General features: G+C 44.8%; 1 protein-coding gene across 1 annotated transcript in view; it reads right to left on the reverse strand.

Annotated features, from left to right (window-relative positions):
- Nucleotides 1–19266, reverse strand: part of Swap70 (switching B cell complex subunit SWAP70) — a 60947-nt gene extending 41681 nt beyond the window's left edge. The window contains exons 1-2 of the mRNA XM_050163301.1: nucleotides 19072–19266; nucleotides 187–327 (exon numbers count right to left, since the gene is read on the reverse strand). Coding sequence (XP_050019258.1) covers nucleotides 187–327; nucleotides 19072–19170 — 240 coding nt within the window. The 5' untranslated portion in view covers nucleotides 19171–19266. The remainder of the gene's footprint in view (nucleotides 1–186; nucleotides 328–19071) is intronic.
- Nucleotides 19267–19836: the final 570 nt, after the last annotated feature.

Below are 19836 nucleotides of genomic sequence, written 5' to 3' on the forward strand. Positions count from 1 at the left end.
TTGATCTCAGAGCTGTACTTGTCTTTGCCTCCCAGTGCTAGGACTAAAGGCGTGCACCACCAAATCCAGCTTCATACCTGGCTTCATACCCAGCTTCTTAATACACCCACCAACATGGACTGCCTTGGTCCACTTGATGCAGACAAAACAAGCAAAGCTGTACATGAAAAAAAGTTAGCATCATACCTTTTCCAAAATGAACTTGTTTAAATATGGCATGTAGCCCTGGTTGGAGACAGGTCCTTCATCATCATCCCTGAAGTGCTCTTCAAGGGCAACGGGGTCATGTGGAACCTTCAGCACCGTGCACAGGTTATGCGAAAGGACCTAAGAGGGGAAAAAAAACAGTGTAAAGACACCCACTTACCACCACACAAGCCCTCACTGTGTGAACACAACACAGCGGTCCTTGGCTCCTAGCAAGGTCATTTCATATTAACTGGTCTACATTAAGGAGGAAAGGGAGCAGTGGCAACAGAAAGTGTTCAAAATTAAACTTTTCCCTGTGTCAGTCAAGTTCCCCTTGGATGTCGGAACCTGTTTACAGAAAGAACCTGGCAAAACGCTATAAAGCATTTTGGAGAAGATGTTTGACCAGGACAAGACACACCTGCTCTGGGCTCATTTCCCATCGACTATTATAGAAAGGACCATACTAATACATGAATATATCAAGTATTAATTACTAATCTCTAAGTATACTAATATCTAAGTTTTTATGGGTTTAGGCTAAGCTTAGCATCTGTATAAAAAGACACAAGACAGTCAGTCAGCCTAAACACATCTGTAATCCCAGTGCTTAGCACTTGACAGGTTTCAACAGGAAACTGTGAGTTAGTCAGCCTGGGCAGCAAAGTTCAGGCCAGACTGGGCTACCTTGTCTCAAAACCAAAGTGGGAAAATAATCACAGATAGACCAAAAAAAAAAAAAAAAAGAAGTCTGGGAGCTGGAGATGCTGTTCACCAGTTGAGTGCTTGCCTGGTGTGCAGAGGTCCCAGGTTCTATTCTCACCCAGAGACAAATGAGGGGGGGAGGGGAGAGGGAGGGAGGAGGGGGGGAAGGGAGGGGAAGGGAGGGGAGGGAAGGGGAGGGGAGGGGAGGAGCTGCCATCCCAGAGCACAGGCAAAGGGCTATTGTTGTGGTACGGTAGCCTAAGTGCACACTTCAGCACCCACGAGAGAATCAGCAAGCTTAGTTGTCTTAAGTTTTACATTAAATAAACCTCCAGTACCTTCCATTTCATTTACACACTGGACAGGTCACGTCACAAAGGAAGGCTGCACTCTCTCCTCCAACCACTGTAAACCTCCCTAGGTGTCAAATCTCAGGTTAACTCTGGAGGCAGAGGCAGGAGGATCTCTGTTGGTGGCCAGCCTGGTCTACAGAGTGAGACTACATGGAGAAACCCTATCTCAGAAAAGGGGGGGGATTCATCCACATAAGCATCTTCAATATCACTAAGGAACTCATCTTCTGCATACACCTATTTTCAGCTAGGGTCTTTTAGATTAAAGTCTAATCTATAAAAAGAACATTTGCATATCTTCTCTCTATACTGGTTTTGCTTCTCAAAGCGTCATCTGTGTGGAAATCCTTTTATGCATGCTCTACCGGTTTTAAGGAAGTCAATTTACTAACGGGCCTAAGCCCCACAAAGCAGACATCTACCAACCCTACAACACAGGCGGAGTTCCTCACGCAGATCCTGTTCATCCCAGAAGAGCCTCCAAAGGGAGCACAGTGGAGCCTTGCACACCAGTCGGCAAACCCTAAATATATTTCTTCCTCTATCAAATATACCCTAATTACCCTAAAAAGGTTTTGTAAGGTTCGATTTCAAGACTGTAAAGTGTTTAGAAATCACAGAGAAAAGTTCTCATGTCAGGCACAGACACCATCCAGACATAAAGATCACTTGGGACTTTACCAAGTAAAAATCCCCAACCACTGATTAAATTAGGGTATGTCTATAAAATGTTAAGATCACAATGAAGCTCACTGTACACTGATAGGAAAACAATTCCAAGATGAACTACACCTTTTTCTAGGCAGCGTCTGCAGTTCAGACCCTGGAACTGGAGCTACAGATTGCTGTACCGCCATGTGCATGCCGGGAACTGAACCCGGGTCCTCTGCGAGAGCAGCAAGGGCTCTTAGCCACGGAGCCATCTCTCCAGCCCAGCCACATTTTAAGGGTATAGGATTCAAGTGTCACAGAGAAATGAAAAGGGAAAGAAAACTATGGAGTTCTGAAGGAATACACAGGAAACTAATAAGTGGGAGACAGGGACAGAAGACAGGATTCACAGCAGCTTCTTTAAAAATTAAAAAAAAAGTTCTGTGTTTGTTGTCTAACTTGTTTCCTGTTCTTAGAACAGAACCAAGAGCTTCACACTTGCTAGGCAAGCACTCCACCACTGAGCTACTACCCCACACTCCATACCTCTCCTTTCGCTTAAGTTCAAAAAAGAAAAGAAAGAAAGAAAGAAAGAAAGAAAGAAAGAAAGAAAGAAAGAAAGAAAGAAAGAAAGACAAAAGAAAAGAAAAAATTTACCTAATCATGGCCTGGGAGATGGCTCAGAGAGCTTGCTGCACAGACATAATGGATAACCTGAGTTCAGATCATAGTACCCACATAAAAAAGCAAGGGGTGGGCTCATGAGCTTGTAACCTAAAGAGAGAAGGGATGGCAGCTGCCTGTAATCCCAGCACTCAGGAGGCAGGGACAGAGGATCCAGGGCGCAAGCTGGATGCATAGAGTAGCTGGAATTGGTTCGGGGTTCAGAGCGCAGAGCAATTAAGGAAGATACATAACATCAACTTGTGTGCATGTACCCATGTGTACCTTAACCACCATACACACACACACACACACACACACACGCACGCACGCGCGCGCGCACACACACATGCACATGCACACACACATGCACACACACATGCACACACACATGCACACACACATGCACATGCACACACACATGCACACACACATGCACATGCGCGCACACACACACACTCTGAAAGAATAAATGGGGGGTGTCTGGGGATACAGTTTGGTCGGCAAAATTCTTTGCTAACATGCACAAGGCCCTTGGTTTGATGCCCCGCATGGTATGCACCATGCACAGTGGTGTGTGCTTATAATCCTAGCATTTGGATGTGTAGGCAGGTTAATGAGTTCAAAGTCATCCACAACCAAATACTGAGTTCAAGGCTAGCCTGGGACATTTGAGACTTAAGATTCACCCCTCTCAAAAAAAGGGAGGTGGTTAAGTAAATAAGGGTGGCTTTTGAGTAGTGAGAGACAAACAGAAAACATTCATATGGAGGAATGGGATATGAAAAATAGCTGACTAAATGAAGCCAAGCTCTCCAGCTGGAGAGAAAGGCTCAGGAGTTAAGAGCACTCGTTACTCTTGCAGACCCAGGGTAGATTTGCAGCACCCACACGTTCACAACCATCCCTAACTCCTTTCCAAGGGATCCGATGCCTCCTCTGGCCGCCTTTGGCACCAAGCACACACGGTGCACAGACATGAAGGCAGGCAAAACGCAACACACAAAATAAAATGTAAAACCTAATAAATTTTTTCTTAAATATTTTTAAAAATAAGATTAAATTGAAAAATATAAGCCGGGCGGTGGTGGCGCATGCCTTTAATCCCAGCACTCGGGAGGCAGAGGCAGGCAGATCTCTGGGAGTTCGAGGCCAGCCTGGTCTACAAGAGCTAGTTCCGGGACAGGCACCAAAGCTACAGAGAAACCCTGTCTCGAAAAACCAAAAAAAAAAAAAAAAAAAAAAAAATATATATATATATAAAGCAAAGCCCATTCTCTCCCACACCTACCCTGTCTCTGCACTTGGGTCTCCACTGAAAAGTCTGCCGTAGCCCTGGGCACCATCTTAGCATCCTTCTCGTCTTAGAAACAGGAAGTACTAGCACAAAGAAATCAAACAGAACTTTCTTGACGAAGGTCAGCGAACAGAACTGAGAGCAGAATTCGGGTTTCATCGCCCTTGCCCTGCACTGTCTAGTAACAAACCTGACTCTTGAGTTCCTTGAAGAATGCTGTTCCTGGGAATTCTTCCACAGCGCCTCTCCCACTTTCAGCAATTCTCATTTTCCCTAATGAATCAGATCAGCTCGTTCTACTTTTTAAAAAAATGCTGCTTGCTGTTTGTATGTGGAGGCGCCCTGTTTGCCCCATGGTCCTGAAGATTTGGATGACTACGCTAGACTTCAGCATTGAACAGCTAAACCGCACTCTGTAAACACAAGGGCAGCTGCACTGACCTCCCACAACTGAGCAACTGAGGTAGGGGTCTTTCTTTCTTTCTTTCTTTCTTTCTTTCTTTCTTTCTTTCTTTCTTTCTTTCTTTCTTTCTTCTTTCTCCTTTCTTTTTTTTTTTTTTATTTTATGTGCATTGGTGCTTTGTCTGCATTCACGTCTATGTGAAGGTGTTAGATCCCTGGAGATGGAGTTACGGCCAGTTGTGAGCTGCCATGTAAGCGCTGGGAATTGAAGCTGTGTCCTCTGGAAGAGCACTCAGCACTCTTGACCACTGACCATCTCCCCAGCCCTCTGAGGTAGTTTTCTTCCCACACTTAATCATGTTATAGTAACAAGCACTGTGAACGAGACCTGGGCCTTAGGATGATGTGACTGGTTTGGTCTCAGTGTCCTCAGTATAAAATGAGGAGCTGGATTTAAGTCTAAACTTTGGAAGGAAAAACCCCAATGCTTAGTTGTTAATCCAAATTCATTTCGTGAATTAATTCCACAAAAAGAGTCATCATTTGGAGTGATGGTTTAGCTTTGTTACATTTTCTTTTTTTTAATATACAGTAAGGCTTAGAAAAAGAAGTCTTCAAAGAGTTTAACCAGAGAAGTTAACATAAAACAGATGAGAAACTTTCTAAGGGGACATTATCTTTCGTCAACAGTTCTTTTAAAAGTCTAGACAATACCTTGTTTTTGGTTTTTGGTTTCTTAACTTAAAATATATATATATATATAAAGAAATCAAAATTTAGGGCTTAGGAAGTCACCCAGTCAGTAGACAGGCTTGCCTCTCAGCCATGAGGACCTGAGCTCCATTGCCAGCCCCACGCAGAAATGTTACTCACGATGACACTTGTAAACCCAGCCTGGGGAGGAGGCTGCAGACAGGCAGAAATTCCTGGGGCTTACTGGCCAGCCAGTCAAGCCTACTGGTGAGTACCAGGACAACAAAAGATCCTGTCTCAAAAGAAGTTAACAATATTCCCGAAGATGACACCAAGGTTCTCCTTTGGCCTCCACAAACTAGTAAAAAGACGAGAAAGTTTCGTAAACCCCCACAGCAGTCTGGGCCTTTTAGAGTAGACCCTCAGCATCCACTCATTTACCTCAGAGACTGCAAGGAAAAGTAAGGTCTAGAGCTATTTTTACAAATGAAGATATTAAGTCTGAGGATTAGAAGATGTGCCCCAAATCCATCTTGCATGTCCTGATACTGGCATTAGAACAGAAACTGATCACTCTGGTCTTTCCTTGTGCCACCTTCTCTCTCCTGGTGGATTGCCTTGCCTATGAAGAGAGAACTCTAAAGACGCATGCTGCGTCTAGGCTTCAGGGATGGGCTAGTGCCCCTCGGCCCCACCAGTCAGGTCCCCAGGACCCAGCAAGGTGACAGGCGCTCAGCAGAGCTGAGTCAACCCCTGTGGTGAAGAACCACTACAAACCCAACCAACCTCTGTGTAGAAACGCTCTCCTCCCAACACAGGCTCTGAGGAAACCACTCCCATAAGCACCAGCCCTTTCTCCACACGAGAAAGCAGAAAAACAGATCAAACAAAAGCAATCAGAAGCAAAAAAGACTGCAAGCCCCTATTTGTAAAAGGATTGCCATGAGCTGCTCTAGCTGGAGCCTGAAAACGCTGTATTTATCCCACTTCAGACGCCTGCTCCTTCAAAGGCCATTCTCCAGCACCCACATGACTGCTAAGCAATTTTCCTCTCTGTCCCTTCGTCTGAAGAATAAATCATTGTTACACAATAAAATATCCACACCCATGCTAGAAACTCATCTCTCTGGGCCCTTAATGGCAGCCTGCTGCTGACCCCGCAGGGCCTCTGCTCTGAGATGTCCTGTGTGTGGCCTCTGTGCATGGCTTGCATTTATGCTTTTAAGCTTTTGCCCCAGCTATCATAAAAATGAAATCAAGGATGGTGGGCGACTCAACAGGGTTTTGCCAAACACACTACTGCTGAATGTTCAGCCTCTTCCCTCCCAAAGATGTAGAGATTCTGAAGGCTTCTGTGAAACGCACCCCCAGTCACACACGCTTCCCTATACAGGATGTGCGCAATGGGCAAGATCAGCACAGAGAAAAGGGGGTGGGGACCGCTATTCCAAACACTTGCACAATTACAGAACCGTAATTCATAACGGGCGATCTTTTTCAAAACACGAAAATTCCTGTCTGACTTATAAAATTTCAAGCTAATGGCAAGTTACCAGAAAATTCTCCCTAACAATAAGGCCGAATGATCAACTTCCTACGTCGTCGATGCCCTGCCTCGAAGCATTGTCTAACATTAGTCCTGCCCCTGTCCCCATGGAGTCAGCTCCCCTTCTGCCAGCAGCTTCGCCTCCTGCTTATCCCTGCTGTGTCTCGTCTGCTCCTTTTAAATTATTTCCATTCTATTCAGCCTCAAAAAGGAAAAAAGGAAAAAGAAAAAACCCTCAGTCCAAGTACAACCAATTACCATCCTAGACCCTTTGACCAAATAAACCTCCAAGTGCTACTTGTGCCAAAGGCCTACAGAATTAGAAGCCAGAGAAGCATCCGAGCTTCGCACCTGTCTTTCCACAAGCCAGCTCAAAAGGACTAGCATGGGGCCAAGGGTGGCTGCAACGGAAGTGCAGCAGCCCTAAGAGAGGGAGTGAGACAGGGAGCGTCTCTAACCCCAACCACATCTCGATGCCTTCCAGGGAAAATGCACCACTGCGCTACACACGTGCCACTGGGTCACATTCTAAATGAAAAGCCTTTAATAATTTATTTGGGGTGAATTCATCAACTTCATCAGCAACTTACTAGAAAACGCTGGTAAATTTCATCTCAAAGGCTTTAAACATTCTCTTTCAGGAAAAAGATACCCAAGCAAACGAAAAGGCTAATGCCACAATTACTTAACGCCACTCTTAGAGATTTTTTAAAAAATAAAAGGAACACATAATAGCAAAATGAGCAATGGGCATAGATAGAGAACTCACAAAGCAAACTGAAAACTAAACACGGTAAGCTATTTTCCAAGTTCAGGTTAAGACTGGACATCTGAAGCCTAAAGCTGGCTGCTGTGTGTGATTTTGGTCTGGCTTATGTCTTTACATCTTTATTTTTTTATTTACTGTGCACGGGTTGGGAGTGGGGATGGGGCAAAGGGTGTGAATGTCACGGCACACATAGCAGTCAAAGGGCAACCTGTAGGAGTTGTTTCTCTTCTTTTAACATGTTGCTTGCTCCCAAAGACCAAACAGACTGTTGGGCTTGAGAGCAAGTCCCTTCACTGTCCCACCTCACTGGCCCCAACATTTGATCATTTCCCGGGAGGGGGAAGGCACGTGTGTGCACAGTGGAGGTATGGAGGTCAGGGGGGCTAGGTTCTCTTCTTTCCATCATGTGGACGCTAGAGACTAAACCGAGGTCACCAGGGTTGGCAGCAGGCACCTTCACCCACTGAGCTCTCTCTCTCATCTGTCTATAAAGGAACTTTTAAGCATTTGGTTAAGGTAGTAATAGCTTTTACAAGGAAACTACACTTAAGGAGTTACAGCTATGTGTGTAGCACTTGCCTTTAATCCCAGCACTCAGAAGGCAGAGGCAGGCAGATCTCTGAGTTCAAGGACAGCCTGGTCTACCCAGCAAGACCCTGTCTCAAAAAGAAGCCCTAAACTATGTATACTGCGTGGAGATCGTCCTCTGAATTGTTTCTTGTTCTGCTGCTTGTTGGTTTTGGAGGGGTTGTTGTTGCTCTTCTTCGTGTTGGAATTTTTTGGATGGCCGGATATTGGTTGTTCTGTTTCGAAGACTCAGTCTTTGAAGCCCAGGCTGACCAAGGGTGACTGTAAACTCCTGATCCTCTACCTTCCAGTACTGTAACTACAAGAGTGCGCCAGCCACCGGGCCCGGCTACTTTATTATTTCTGTGATTTTATACCTTGGAGTGTACTACAAAAAGATCAATTTCTACCCTTTCTTCAAAAATAAATGAATCAGTGAACAAATAAATGATAGGATACTTAGCCTTACTAACGTGGATTAAAATAAGCTTCCCTTTTGCTGAGTAACATCATATACTTAAGCAACGACACAGCATCAATTGCTCACAGACTCAGTCTTTGCCCTGCCAATGTCTGGTGCCAGAAAACGCAGAGCCGCCGTTCTGCCTAGCGCACAACTGACAGGCGGGGACAGAGATGATAGAGATGTGACCTATTCTTTGGGGCATGGCTAGAGGAAAACAAAAACATCTCAAAAACCTATGAATAAAAAACCAGTAAAATAAAACAAAATACACTCCCAAGTGTTGAGAAGGATGGGATTTTTATCCGTGCGCTATGATACTGGAAGATGATCCCAGCACAAGGCTTGAGAAGGGAGTCACAAAAGCACAGAAAAGAAGATCCTACTTACATAACAGCATGTATGTCTGTCTCAAATTTCATATACTATATGTGTGTGTATGCATACATACATACGCCTGGGTATCTGCACACATGTGTGCATGCACAGATACTGGGAAAGGACTAGTAAAAAAGACAATCACCAGATATGGCAGTGTACACTGAGGGAGAGTTGAGGCAGGAGGACAACAGTTTTACGTCAATCTGAACCCCACAATGAGCTCCCCCCAAAAAAAAGCCATCTTAGAAGAAAATTCCAATAGGTTTCTCATCTGTGACTTGCACCACTGTTCACATTCCTTAATGACAGGGTCCTTCATGCATCTGTACAAACCCAGAAAAACTAGTAAAGTACTTCATAGAAACTAGCCAACAAACATGGCTAAGACAAGGGCACTTGAAATCTTTCAAGATCCTTTTCTCTGAGTCTCCTTACACATATGGGCACTTTTCATTTATTCTGCTATGCCTCCAGAGAGAACTTTTAACTGCAACTTCTACTTCAGGTAGCTTTCAGAAGTATTAGTTATTTACACTGCTGGAGCTGCTCAGGCACACTTCACCAGGCTGGAGATGTAGCGCGGCAGTCTCATCCCTGACACTCGGTACAGTGCCTGCCACATGGGGTGGGGGAGACCTCAGGTGCAGATGTCCTAACCAGCCTTCTGGCTAATATTCGGGGAGACACATCCAATGGCTCCTCAAAACGCAGGAAACCCCAGACAGTATCAAACACCATATATACCATATTTTCCTCATGTACCAATAATGAAATTTAATTTACAAATTAAGCCCAGCAAAAGATTAACAATGGCCTGAATAATGATAACAATAACAATAATAAATGAACAATTAAATCAATATATTATAATAAGTTATTTAAAACTTGTGAACTATTTATTTCTGGAATTTTCCATTTGGTATTTTAGGCTATAACTGATCACGAGTAACAGAAGCCACAGAAAGTAAAAATCCAAGGATAAGAGGCAGGAGAGAGGGAGAAGTACCCTATGTCTTAATCTCCCATTTAAGAGATAAAATACAGCAGTAGAGGGCTGGAGCAGTGGCTCCTGGCTAAGGCACTTGATGCCAAGCTTCACAACCCGAGCTCCATCCCCAGAACCCACATGGTGGAAAGAGAGAATGACCTCCTGAAATCCTCCAATCTCCACGCACATGCTAAAACATGCGCATACCCCTCCACCCGCAAAGTAATTAAATACAAAAAATGAACAGAAAAGTCACCTAAGTAAAGGACCTCAGGATTTTAATCCAGTCCAACCTATCAAAGTCTGTGTCAAACAGCTCTCACTCTGCCACTGAGACCTTGGTCAGCTGCCCACAGCTCTCTCAACTCCCGGGCAACAGCCACCTGGACACACGTGCATCGTGCTGTGACTGGAAAAAACTGCGGGGCTCTGCTCCTTGAGGGCAGACTGTGCCCCTCTTCCCACAGCTCACTGAAAAGGCAACGCTTCCCAATAGTGTCTCTACACTCAGAACCACTACTTTTATTCTTGACACAGGAGGGGTAGGAGGTCTGGAACTAAAAGCCACGTGGAACTCTGCCACGAAGTTCAATTTCTAAAGTCTCCTCCTAAACCACCTTTCTTCTTTCCACACATAAGTTAATATACGCATTTTTCCCAGTAAATGTGTTTCCTCTCAACTGCTGAGAACTGCAGCATCAAGAAGACTGGAAGTGACAGAATACTCTAGTCCCAGCTATCCAGGTGACAGAGGGAAGATCCTGTGAGCCAACCTGGGCAAAACAGTACTATAACCTGCCAGCCCTAGGATGCTGAGGAAGAGGATCACCTTGAGTTTTAGGCCAGTGTGGACTATACAGAAAGTTCCAGGCCACAGAGGACTAGCGTGTGAGACTTTGTCTCACACAAAAAGGACGAGTGGAAGGAGAAGAAATAACGGGCGCTGAGACACAGGTTACACTTCGGTTTCTGTTGCGAGATAGGAGAACCCAGCAGCTCTGATCTCCTGCTCACTGACAGGAGGAAGGTCCTGGACACCCCTCGGCTGGGCAGGATGAGAAATACCTGGTGGCAAGCTTAGAAAGCAGGTAACTGTAACTTCGTTACTATGTGCCTGTGGTAGTGACACCCAAAGGAAGTGGGGCTCAGGAAGGTTGTAAGCTCTGAGTTTTAAGGTCAGAAATGCTGGGTTGAGGGGATCAGACAACACCAACAGTGCCCCGAGGTTCACGTATTGTCTTCAATAAGACAAGAGTTTACACCTATTTTTTTTTTAAGATTTATTTCTTTTATGTGAATCAGTGTTTTATCTGTGTGTGTGTGTGTGTACACCATGTGTGTGTTTGTGTGTGTGTGTGTGTGCACGCGCGCATGCGTGTGTGTAGACCATGTGTGTGCCTGGTATCCACAGAGGTCAAAAGCAGCATCAGGTCCCCCTTTCTTGAGCCTCCCACATGTATTTTTTAAGCACAAAATTCCCAGGTCATCACACTGAACATTATGTAGCAAAAAATAGGCACCAGAAATAAGTCACACCTTTCTCTAACTCACTTTAAGGTTTGGACATGTCTGGTGTTCTTTTTATTTAGAGAGCAACCCTTCTGTTTGGGAAAAGTTTACACATGCCGTCTTCTTTGAGGCAGGGTCTCGCTAGGTTTCCAGACCAGCCTTCTCATTCTCAGTCCTCCCATCTCAGCGGAGCAGCGAGACGATGACTGACACGGACCCCCACCGGGCTGCCTTCCAACACCTCCAAGTAGGCTCACTTAGGATTTGAATCACCTAACCTTGCTTTTTGAAATTAGAATTTTTGTTTTCCCAACATAAAGAGCTTCTAGCACAGTGGTTGGCAGGAAACGCAGTCAGCAGGATTAGGAACGCAATGCTATTCATGCCAAGAACATGAGAATTAACCTGGGCTTTGTGTCTGAGCTCCACACAGAGCAAGGCCTTCCCCACAGTTTGCTTCCTTGTGTTTTCAGCTTACTACTCTTGCATGGTCAATTACTTTAACAATCCAGGTTAAAACTTTTGAAACTAGATGCCTGCATAAGAACAAAATACGAGATATTATTCAAAACTATGCAGACCAACACCAAGTTAAAGAATAAGAAACAAGCGATTCAAGATCTTTCAAGCCTAATGGTTGTCCTGTAATCCCACCTCTTGGGAGGCTAACACAGGTGTATTTGTGAATTTGAGGCCAACCTGGGCTACAGAAGAGACCCTACTGGGAGGGAATATGAATGAGTACCTATCATTGAGAAAATAAGATGCAAACTACCCACACTGCCCTTCTGAAAGTGATGTTATTTGGATCCTCACTGGAGTTGTTTCTAAAAACAACAGACAGGAAGCGGAGCCGGTACCCTTATTTTAAGACATTCCCAGCACTAACATGTAATTCACACTGAAGCCATAATTGCAAACTAAACTTTATAATAGAGGGTGCAAAAATATCACTTGAGTTTGCTATATTTAAGGGAAAAATACTCTATAACACTATATATAACTATATAATCACTACATAACAGTAACAGTATTAATTTAAGGTACACTGTGAACTCTAGAAGAAGCAGAAGGGCAGAGAACTAGTGTGAGCCAAGAGAGACTTTTTGTTTTGTAAATGCCATTTTTTAGTCTTAGAAATTTTAGACCATTTGTACATATTAAACTATGACGACAGTTCCTCTTAAATTATTTGTAACGCCAGCACACAATAATAAAGGTTATCACATATAATTCTTAGCAAGGAACGACCAATGAAATGCTAAATAATGTGATGATAGTTTTTAAATAACCTCAGAATAAAGACTAATCAGAGGCCAGCGAGACGATTCAGTGAGGAAAGGCATTTGCCATGAAGCCTGCCTGACAAGCTGCGTTTAATCCCTGGGACCCACATGTAGAAGGGGAGAGCCAACTTGTCCCCTGTTGTCCCAAGTTGTCCCCTGACCTCTGCGTATACACTGTGACCTGCTCACACACTCACCTAAAGAAATATACAACTAAAATGTAACAGAAGAGTAAGTACTTTCTCTATTTCAAACAATATGCCCTGGTGTGGGAAGTCCTTCTGTCTGTGTTTTGCTTTTATTGGTTAATGAATAAATCTGTTTTGGCCAGTGGCTTAGCAGAATGGGGCAAGGCGGGAGTTCCAAGCAGAGAGAGGAGAGAGTAGGCGGAGTCAATGAGAAGCCAGTGGCTGCCTCTGGGGGCAAACACCTCCGATGGAACCCACGACCTTGTGGTGATACACAGATTAATGGAGATGGGTTAGTTTAGGATATAAGAGCAAGTTAGAAATAGGCTTAAGTGATTTAAATCACTGGCCAAGCAGTGATTTAAATAATATAGTTTCTGTGTGGTTATTTGCGGAGTCTGGGTGGCCGGGTAACTAACAAGCCGCCTCCAACACCCAAACCTATTTCAATTATGACTTCTGAGAACTTATACCCTGATCTAAAAGCAATGTCTATTTCAAATGGCAGATTACTAAGGTCTCCGAAAGTATGGAAATTGTCTCACATTTAAAAATAAGGCACTGGGAAGGCAGAGGCAGGCAAATCTCTGTGAGGTCGAGGCCAGCCTGGTCTACAGAGTGAGTTCCAGGACAGCCAGGGCTATATAGTAAGACCCTGGTGGGGAGGTGGGGCTGGAGGGCTGGAGGGGAATTACAGCAGCGAGTACTCTCCAGCACCATGATTAAAGTTTTAAAAAAAGGAACTTAATCCCTTAAATATCTCTCTATATTCTAACTTGTGGAACGGAGCAACACCAACTAAATATTAGAATAAAATAATGAACTGCCTTTTAACAATATAATCATGAACTGGGCTAAAGGAGCTGATGGTTTCTAAAGTGGGCAGAAGTGGTTCCCTTCCTTGTGGGGAGGAGGGGACTTCTGGAAACTTGCGGGAAGACCACTGCCTGCAGTGCCCTCACACACACTTGTTACAACAAGGAAGCATCCCTGTGAAATGCTGACCGGCTGCTATTACCACACAAGGTTCCTAACCACATGTTCCATGCTTTAATTTTATTTACTTGTTTTTATGTGTTGATGTGTGTGCCTGGATGCATACATGTGCACTGTGTGCATGCAGAAGCCCACAGAGGTCAGAAGAGAAGTTGAGCCACCATGTATGTAAATGTTAGGAACCTGAACCCGGCTTCTCTACAAGAGCCAAAAGGGTTCTTTAACCATTGAGACATCTCTCCAGCCCCCATATATTTTTATTTTACTGACAAGTTTAGTGAAAGTCTGTATTTGCAACACCAAAATAATGTCATTATATTATTAAATTTTTCTTTGGATTTTACGTTTCAAACTGAGCGCCTTTACCAGCTGAGCAATCTCAACGGCCCTTCTGTTTCAAACAGTCTTGTTATATACTTCTGGCTATCATGGAGCTCACTATATAGCCAAGACTATCTCGAACCTGCAGTAATCCTCCTTCCTCGGATTCTCAAGTGTTGGGATGACAAGCATGAGCCATCATTCTTAGCTAGACTTCTTGTCTTTTAAGGATAAGGCAGTTATCTAAGCAGTATAGTTTATGTGGGCAGGGGGTAGGGAGAATTAAGTAGACTTTCTTTTTTTTTAAGATTTATTTATTTATTTTCTGGAAGAGCAGCCAGTGCTCTTAACTGCTCAGCCATCTCTTCAGCCCCCTCTTTTTTTCTTTTTTTCATTTTGTTTTGTTTTGATTTTCGAGACATGGTTTCTCTATGTAACAGCCCTGGCTGTACTGAAACTCCATTGTAGACCAGGCTAGCCTAAAACTCAGAGACCCTCCTGTCTCTGCCTCCAGAGTGCTGGGAATAAAGGCATGTCCACCACAGCTAGCTCTAATAGGCATTTTCTAATGGTTTCACACCCTCTTAATTTGCATGCCAAAATTTAAACTCTTTGAAAGCAAAGACTCCTGTCTATTTCTTCTTCTCCCTGTTTCACAACCATATCACCTGCACGCCGCGCAATGCCCAACACAAGAAGCATCCATTCTATACTCATGAGTGCATCCATCTGTGCCAAAAGTACGAAGGAAGGCCAGCAAGAGGGCTCAGAAATATCAGCCTGAAGACATGAGTTCAATCCCCAGAACCCATTGCAGAGGGAGATAAAAGACTCACAATGGTTCTCTGAACACCACAGACACACCACTGCACTCGTGCTTCTGATTTCACCCATCACACATACACACACATCACATACACACATCACACACACACATCACACACACATCACACACACATCACACACACACATCACACACATCACACACACATCACACACATCACACACACACACTCACACACATCACACACATCACACACACACACATACACAATAATAATAAGCAAACTTTTTTAAGTTATAAAAGTGGAGCTGGAGCGACAGCACAGCAGCTAAAAGCACTGGCTGTTCTTCCAGAGGACCCAAGTTTGATTCCCAGTACCCACATAATGGCTCACCATCCTTTATAATTCAAGTCCCAGGGGGTCCTATGCCCTCTTCTGGTCACTGAGGGCACTACACACATGTGGTACACAACTATACATGCAGACAAAACACCTATACACATAAAAATAAAATAAACCTGTCTCAACAAATAAAAAGTAGGGCTAGAGGGATGGCTCAGTTATGACCATGTATTGATCTTGCAGAGGACCAGAATCCAGATCCTAACACCCACTCACAAGTACCTGGAACTCCAGCTCCAGGGATTTGATGTCTCCGCCTCCTTAGGTACATGCACTCACACCACACAAGGACATAGACATATAATTTAAAAGTAATAAAAAATAAATCTTTTAATACAAAATTTTTAATTAAAAAAGAAAAAAACCAGCAAAATGGCTCAGCGGGTAAAGGTGCGTGGCCACCAGGTATGACCTGAGTTATCTCCAGAGCCCACACAGTGGAAGGAGAGAACCACTCTTCTGCACTGTCCGCTCATTTACACACACACACATACACGCTCATGTGCATGTGCACACACTGAGATATACACTATAAATAAACCTAAAATAAATTAATGGATAAACAAATAAGATAAACCAGACATGGTTTCCACACGCCATCTCAACACCTGAAAGGGAAAAGCGGGAAGACTACTCTAAGTCTGAAGTCTGCCTGGTATGCTCGGCAAGTTCCAGCCCATTCAGGACTACATAGAATGATTACCTAATAATAATAATAATAAAGTTAAATTAAAATAAATAAATAGATATAAGAATAGAGATGGAAGTATAGCTCAGTGATACAGAGCTTGTTAGAAGGCAGCAGGCCCTGGGTTCAATCTCCAGCACTACACAATGAAAAAATAAGTAAGCAGAGGCTGTGAGGCAGTGCATGTGGCTCAGGAAAGAAGCGTGTGTGGACCTGGATTCAATCCCCGGCACCTCTGTGAAAATATGCTGCACGGAGGTGGGCACTGTAATCTAGACAGTGAGGAGGTGGAGACACGGGAGCCAACCAGCCTAGTCTGACTGGTGAGCTCAGGCCAATGCGACACCTTCCGCAGGAGGTGCATGGCATTCCTGAGGGTGGCACCAGAGGTTACCCTCTGCCCTCTACAAGCACCATGTACCATGTGCACCCACACATACAAGAACACACGCATACACAGATACACATACAGTTTTAAAGTAAAAATGGGGCTAGAGGAAAAACTCAGGGTAGAGTGTTAGCCTAGCAAGGTGGGTTCTATACCCAATTAAAAAAAAAAAGCCCTAAAACTACTAACCTTTCATTAAATTAGCATGGTACTTTACACATACTAAAGACAAAAAATTTACATAAGTAAATCAATACATTAACTCCAAAACACTACTGCTCACCAATGAAACAGACTCAAACACCAAGAAAAAGTTTAAATTTAAATATTTCAGTTCCAAAACACTGGCAAGATGTGCACACTGAATTAATCCAAAGTCTCTTATGCAGATACAGGAGAGCCCAAATACAGCTTCACAGATGTGCTAGCAACATGGGACTGAAACTATGAACTGAGATTTTACACTTGCTGCCTAGGTTGCTGTCAATAATCCCCTAAGGGAACAGCAAGATGCCTCAGAGGGTAAAAGGTGCTTGTTGCCAATCCTGACGACTTGAGCCTAACCTGGGAATCCACCCAATGGAAGGACAGAACTGACTCCTGGAAGCTGTCCTGTGATCTCCAGATCACTGAGGTAAGCACCCACACACATACACACCCAATGACATTAAATAAATGGAAGTCCTCTAGGGCAAGCAGAGGTTTCATTGAAATTTAAAAAAAAAAATCCCCTAGGTTCTTTTCCTCCAATTTGTAATGGAGTACAAAGAAAGTAAGAGAATTTTATCTCATGTACATCTTCAGTTGGAAAAAGGGGGATTAAGAAGCACTGGCTTTATAGTGTGAAAATCTTGCTGAGCATGGTAGTGCACATCTTTAATCCCAGCACGAGGGAGGCAGAGGCAGGTGGGAAAAAAGTGAAAGTTCTGAATCTAACCTAGCTACTGTCTACACTGTAACTTAGGACAAATCACACCTCAGAACCTTCAACTACCATACTGACAAACGGAAGGGTAACGTGGGACTATATGGAGGAAAGATGAACTATTTTCTTAGGTTCTTTAAAAGTTATAACTGAAAGTTAAAAAAAAAGTAATATTGATGTTTTCCAATGTATACAGAGCAATAAATACGAGTTACACACAAAGCAGAAAGGGTAATGGATTTTACATGGCATAGGCTTTCTACATTCCCCTTGAAGTGACAAAGTAGTAATTCTGAGTACATAAAACAAAGGAGAAAGAAACAATGAATGAAAGAAAAAGAGAGAGAGAGAGAAAGCCAAATCATAAAATGGCAATCCTAAATCTAACAATATCAATCATTACATTAAATGTAAATGGCCTAAATATTCTGATTAAGACAGGTGTCATAGGACAGTCAAGGCTCCACAGAGAAACCCTGTCTTTCCCCCACCCCCAAAAAAGACAGGTATCTGAGTGGTTTAAAGAAGACCCGGCTGCACACTACACAAAAGTTATAATAGCAAGTAAAAACAAAGTCATACAGCTCTATTCAGAATCACAAGTAAACTAGAGATAACATAAATCTTCAAGGGAGAGTGGATAACTATGGCACACCTATTATACAATGTAATAACCTAGAGATAACAATATACACAAGATAGGCTAATTCCTAAGGCATTTATCTGAGTAAAGGAAGCCAGTTTCAGAAGATCCCATTCATATCAGACTGTAGACAAAGAAAAACTAGCAGATCGATGGTTACCACCTGTTGGAGATAAGGCAGTATGACAAAGCTTTGAGGGACGGAACTGATGAAATCCTAGTTAGTGACAGTGACTTCCTTACATGTGCTAAAACTCACTGACCTGTACACCAGAAACGTCTATTGACTTTTTAAAATATTATCTTTAAATTATGTGTATGCGTGTGAAAACGTGTGTGCTGCTGCCCACAGAGGAAAGAGGCATCAGAGGCCCCTGGAGCTGAAGTTACAGGCAGTTGTGAGCCACCCCACGTGGGTGCTGGGAACGGAATCCTGGTCCTCAGGAAAAGCACTGGCTCTTAACCACTGAGTCATCCATCTCTCCGGGCCCCGTATATTAATTTGTAAAGTAAAAGTATGTGGCTAATTTCCATCGGCCCTTCCAGACTATGATTTAATGAATAAGATCAAAAGGAAAACAAGTGAGAACGCCAAATCCTACTGGCATAAAAGCCACTACTGAAAAGAACTTCCTCATTTACTGCACACACACACACAAAAAATACAAAGCAAACCCAATCTTCGGAAACTTCTTCCCAGAAGAGGCTTAAAAAGCAACAGTCACTCAGATCCAAAATGTGTATATTTGAAAAATGCCTGTGAATGGCTCTTCTTGTCTGTTTCTATATCTCAGACTCTTCAAGAGGCTGCCAATTTCTCCTGGCTGAGGGCCACTTTGGGGTTTACTCAACTTACAAGTGTCCCTTTATGCGTACCTCTGGGGTCCTTGGGCAGCCCTGACGAGGACTCTGTAAAAGCAATGGCCTTCGCAGAGAACCAACAAGATCCGAGCTGCTCGGCACGCGCTCTCACTAGCCCCAAGCTCTGCGGACGCGGGGTTGGAAGGCTCTGCTCCGCGTCCCCGAGGCGAGGCGGAGGCTCCCGGGCTCCCCGCCACCCCTCACAGGAGGACGCCCTGCGGGTCCCGCGGCGCCCCTCTGAGCACGCTGCAACCTCGCGGGAGCCGGAGGAGCGCGCCCGCCCCCGCGCACCGCCCCGAAGGACAGAAGGAGGCGCGTGGACGGCCGCCCCGCCGCTTCCCAGCCACCCCTCCCTGCGGACCCCGCCGCGGGTCCCGTTCCCCCCGGGAAGCGCCGGCAACCGGGACCCCACCTTGAGCTGCGACTTGGAGACCTTGCCGCTGCGGTCCAGGTCGAGCGCGGTGAAGGCGTGCCAGATGGCTTTGAGCAGCTCGTCCTTCAGGCCCCCCATGGCTGCGGCCGCGCTGCCCCGACGGACCCGACCCGCCCTGCCGGCCCCTCGGCGCCTCTGCCACCAGCAGGAGCCCCACAGACGACGCTGCCCGCCGTGCCGTCACCTGACCGCGGCAGGCCCCGCCCCTCTGTCCCCGCCCCCTGTCGGCCCCGCCCCTCCGTTCCGCCAGCTGTCCTCCCGGACGGCGGCCTCTGTCCAGTGTGGGTTTGTAAACACCGCGCCAAGTCCCTCTGGTGGGTTTCCACACCAACTCAGGCCATTTTCAGAGCTCGCGTATGCCTGCAAAGAAATGTCCCCCATCCCTGGGAACACGCGAGTCTCGAGTGATCAGTCCCTACGGCCTCTGTGGGAGTCCCATAGTTACTACAGGAGCTTTGGTTCAGTCCTGAGATGGAGTCCTGAGAGGTCAGACAAGACGGCGGAAAAATTGCCCAGAGCGAGCCTGGAATGCTTAATCCCAAATCAGGGAGAATGAGGAAGGGGACAGAAACAAAAAAGGAGCCTCTGGGAAAAGTTGCTCCGTGCATTGATGCCTCTGTAGTGGCCTCTGGGAAGGCAACAAGTTACAGAGAGTTAGAAAGTTCATGATGGGCTGATAAGATAGCTGGGTGAGTAAAGGCTTTTCCTGCCAAACCTGACGACTTTGAGTTCCTTCTCCTGAAC

The sequence above is a fragment of the Alexandromys fortis genome, unplaced genomic scaffold (assembly GCF_014885135.2).
Source record: "Alexandromys fortis isolate MF-2015 unplaced genomic scaffold, M_Fortis_MF-2015_v1.1 scaffold_129, whole genome shotgun sequence".
In the NCBI taxonomy this organism is placed as follows: Eukaryota; Metazoa; Chordata; class Mammalia; order Rodentia; family Cricetidae; genus Alexandromys; species Alexandromys fortis.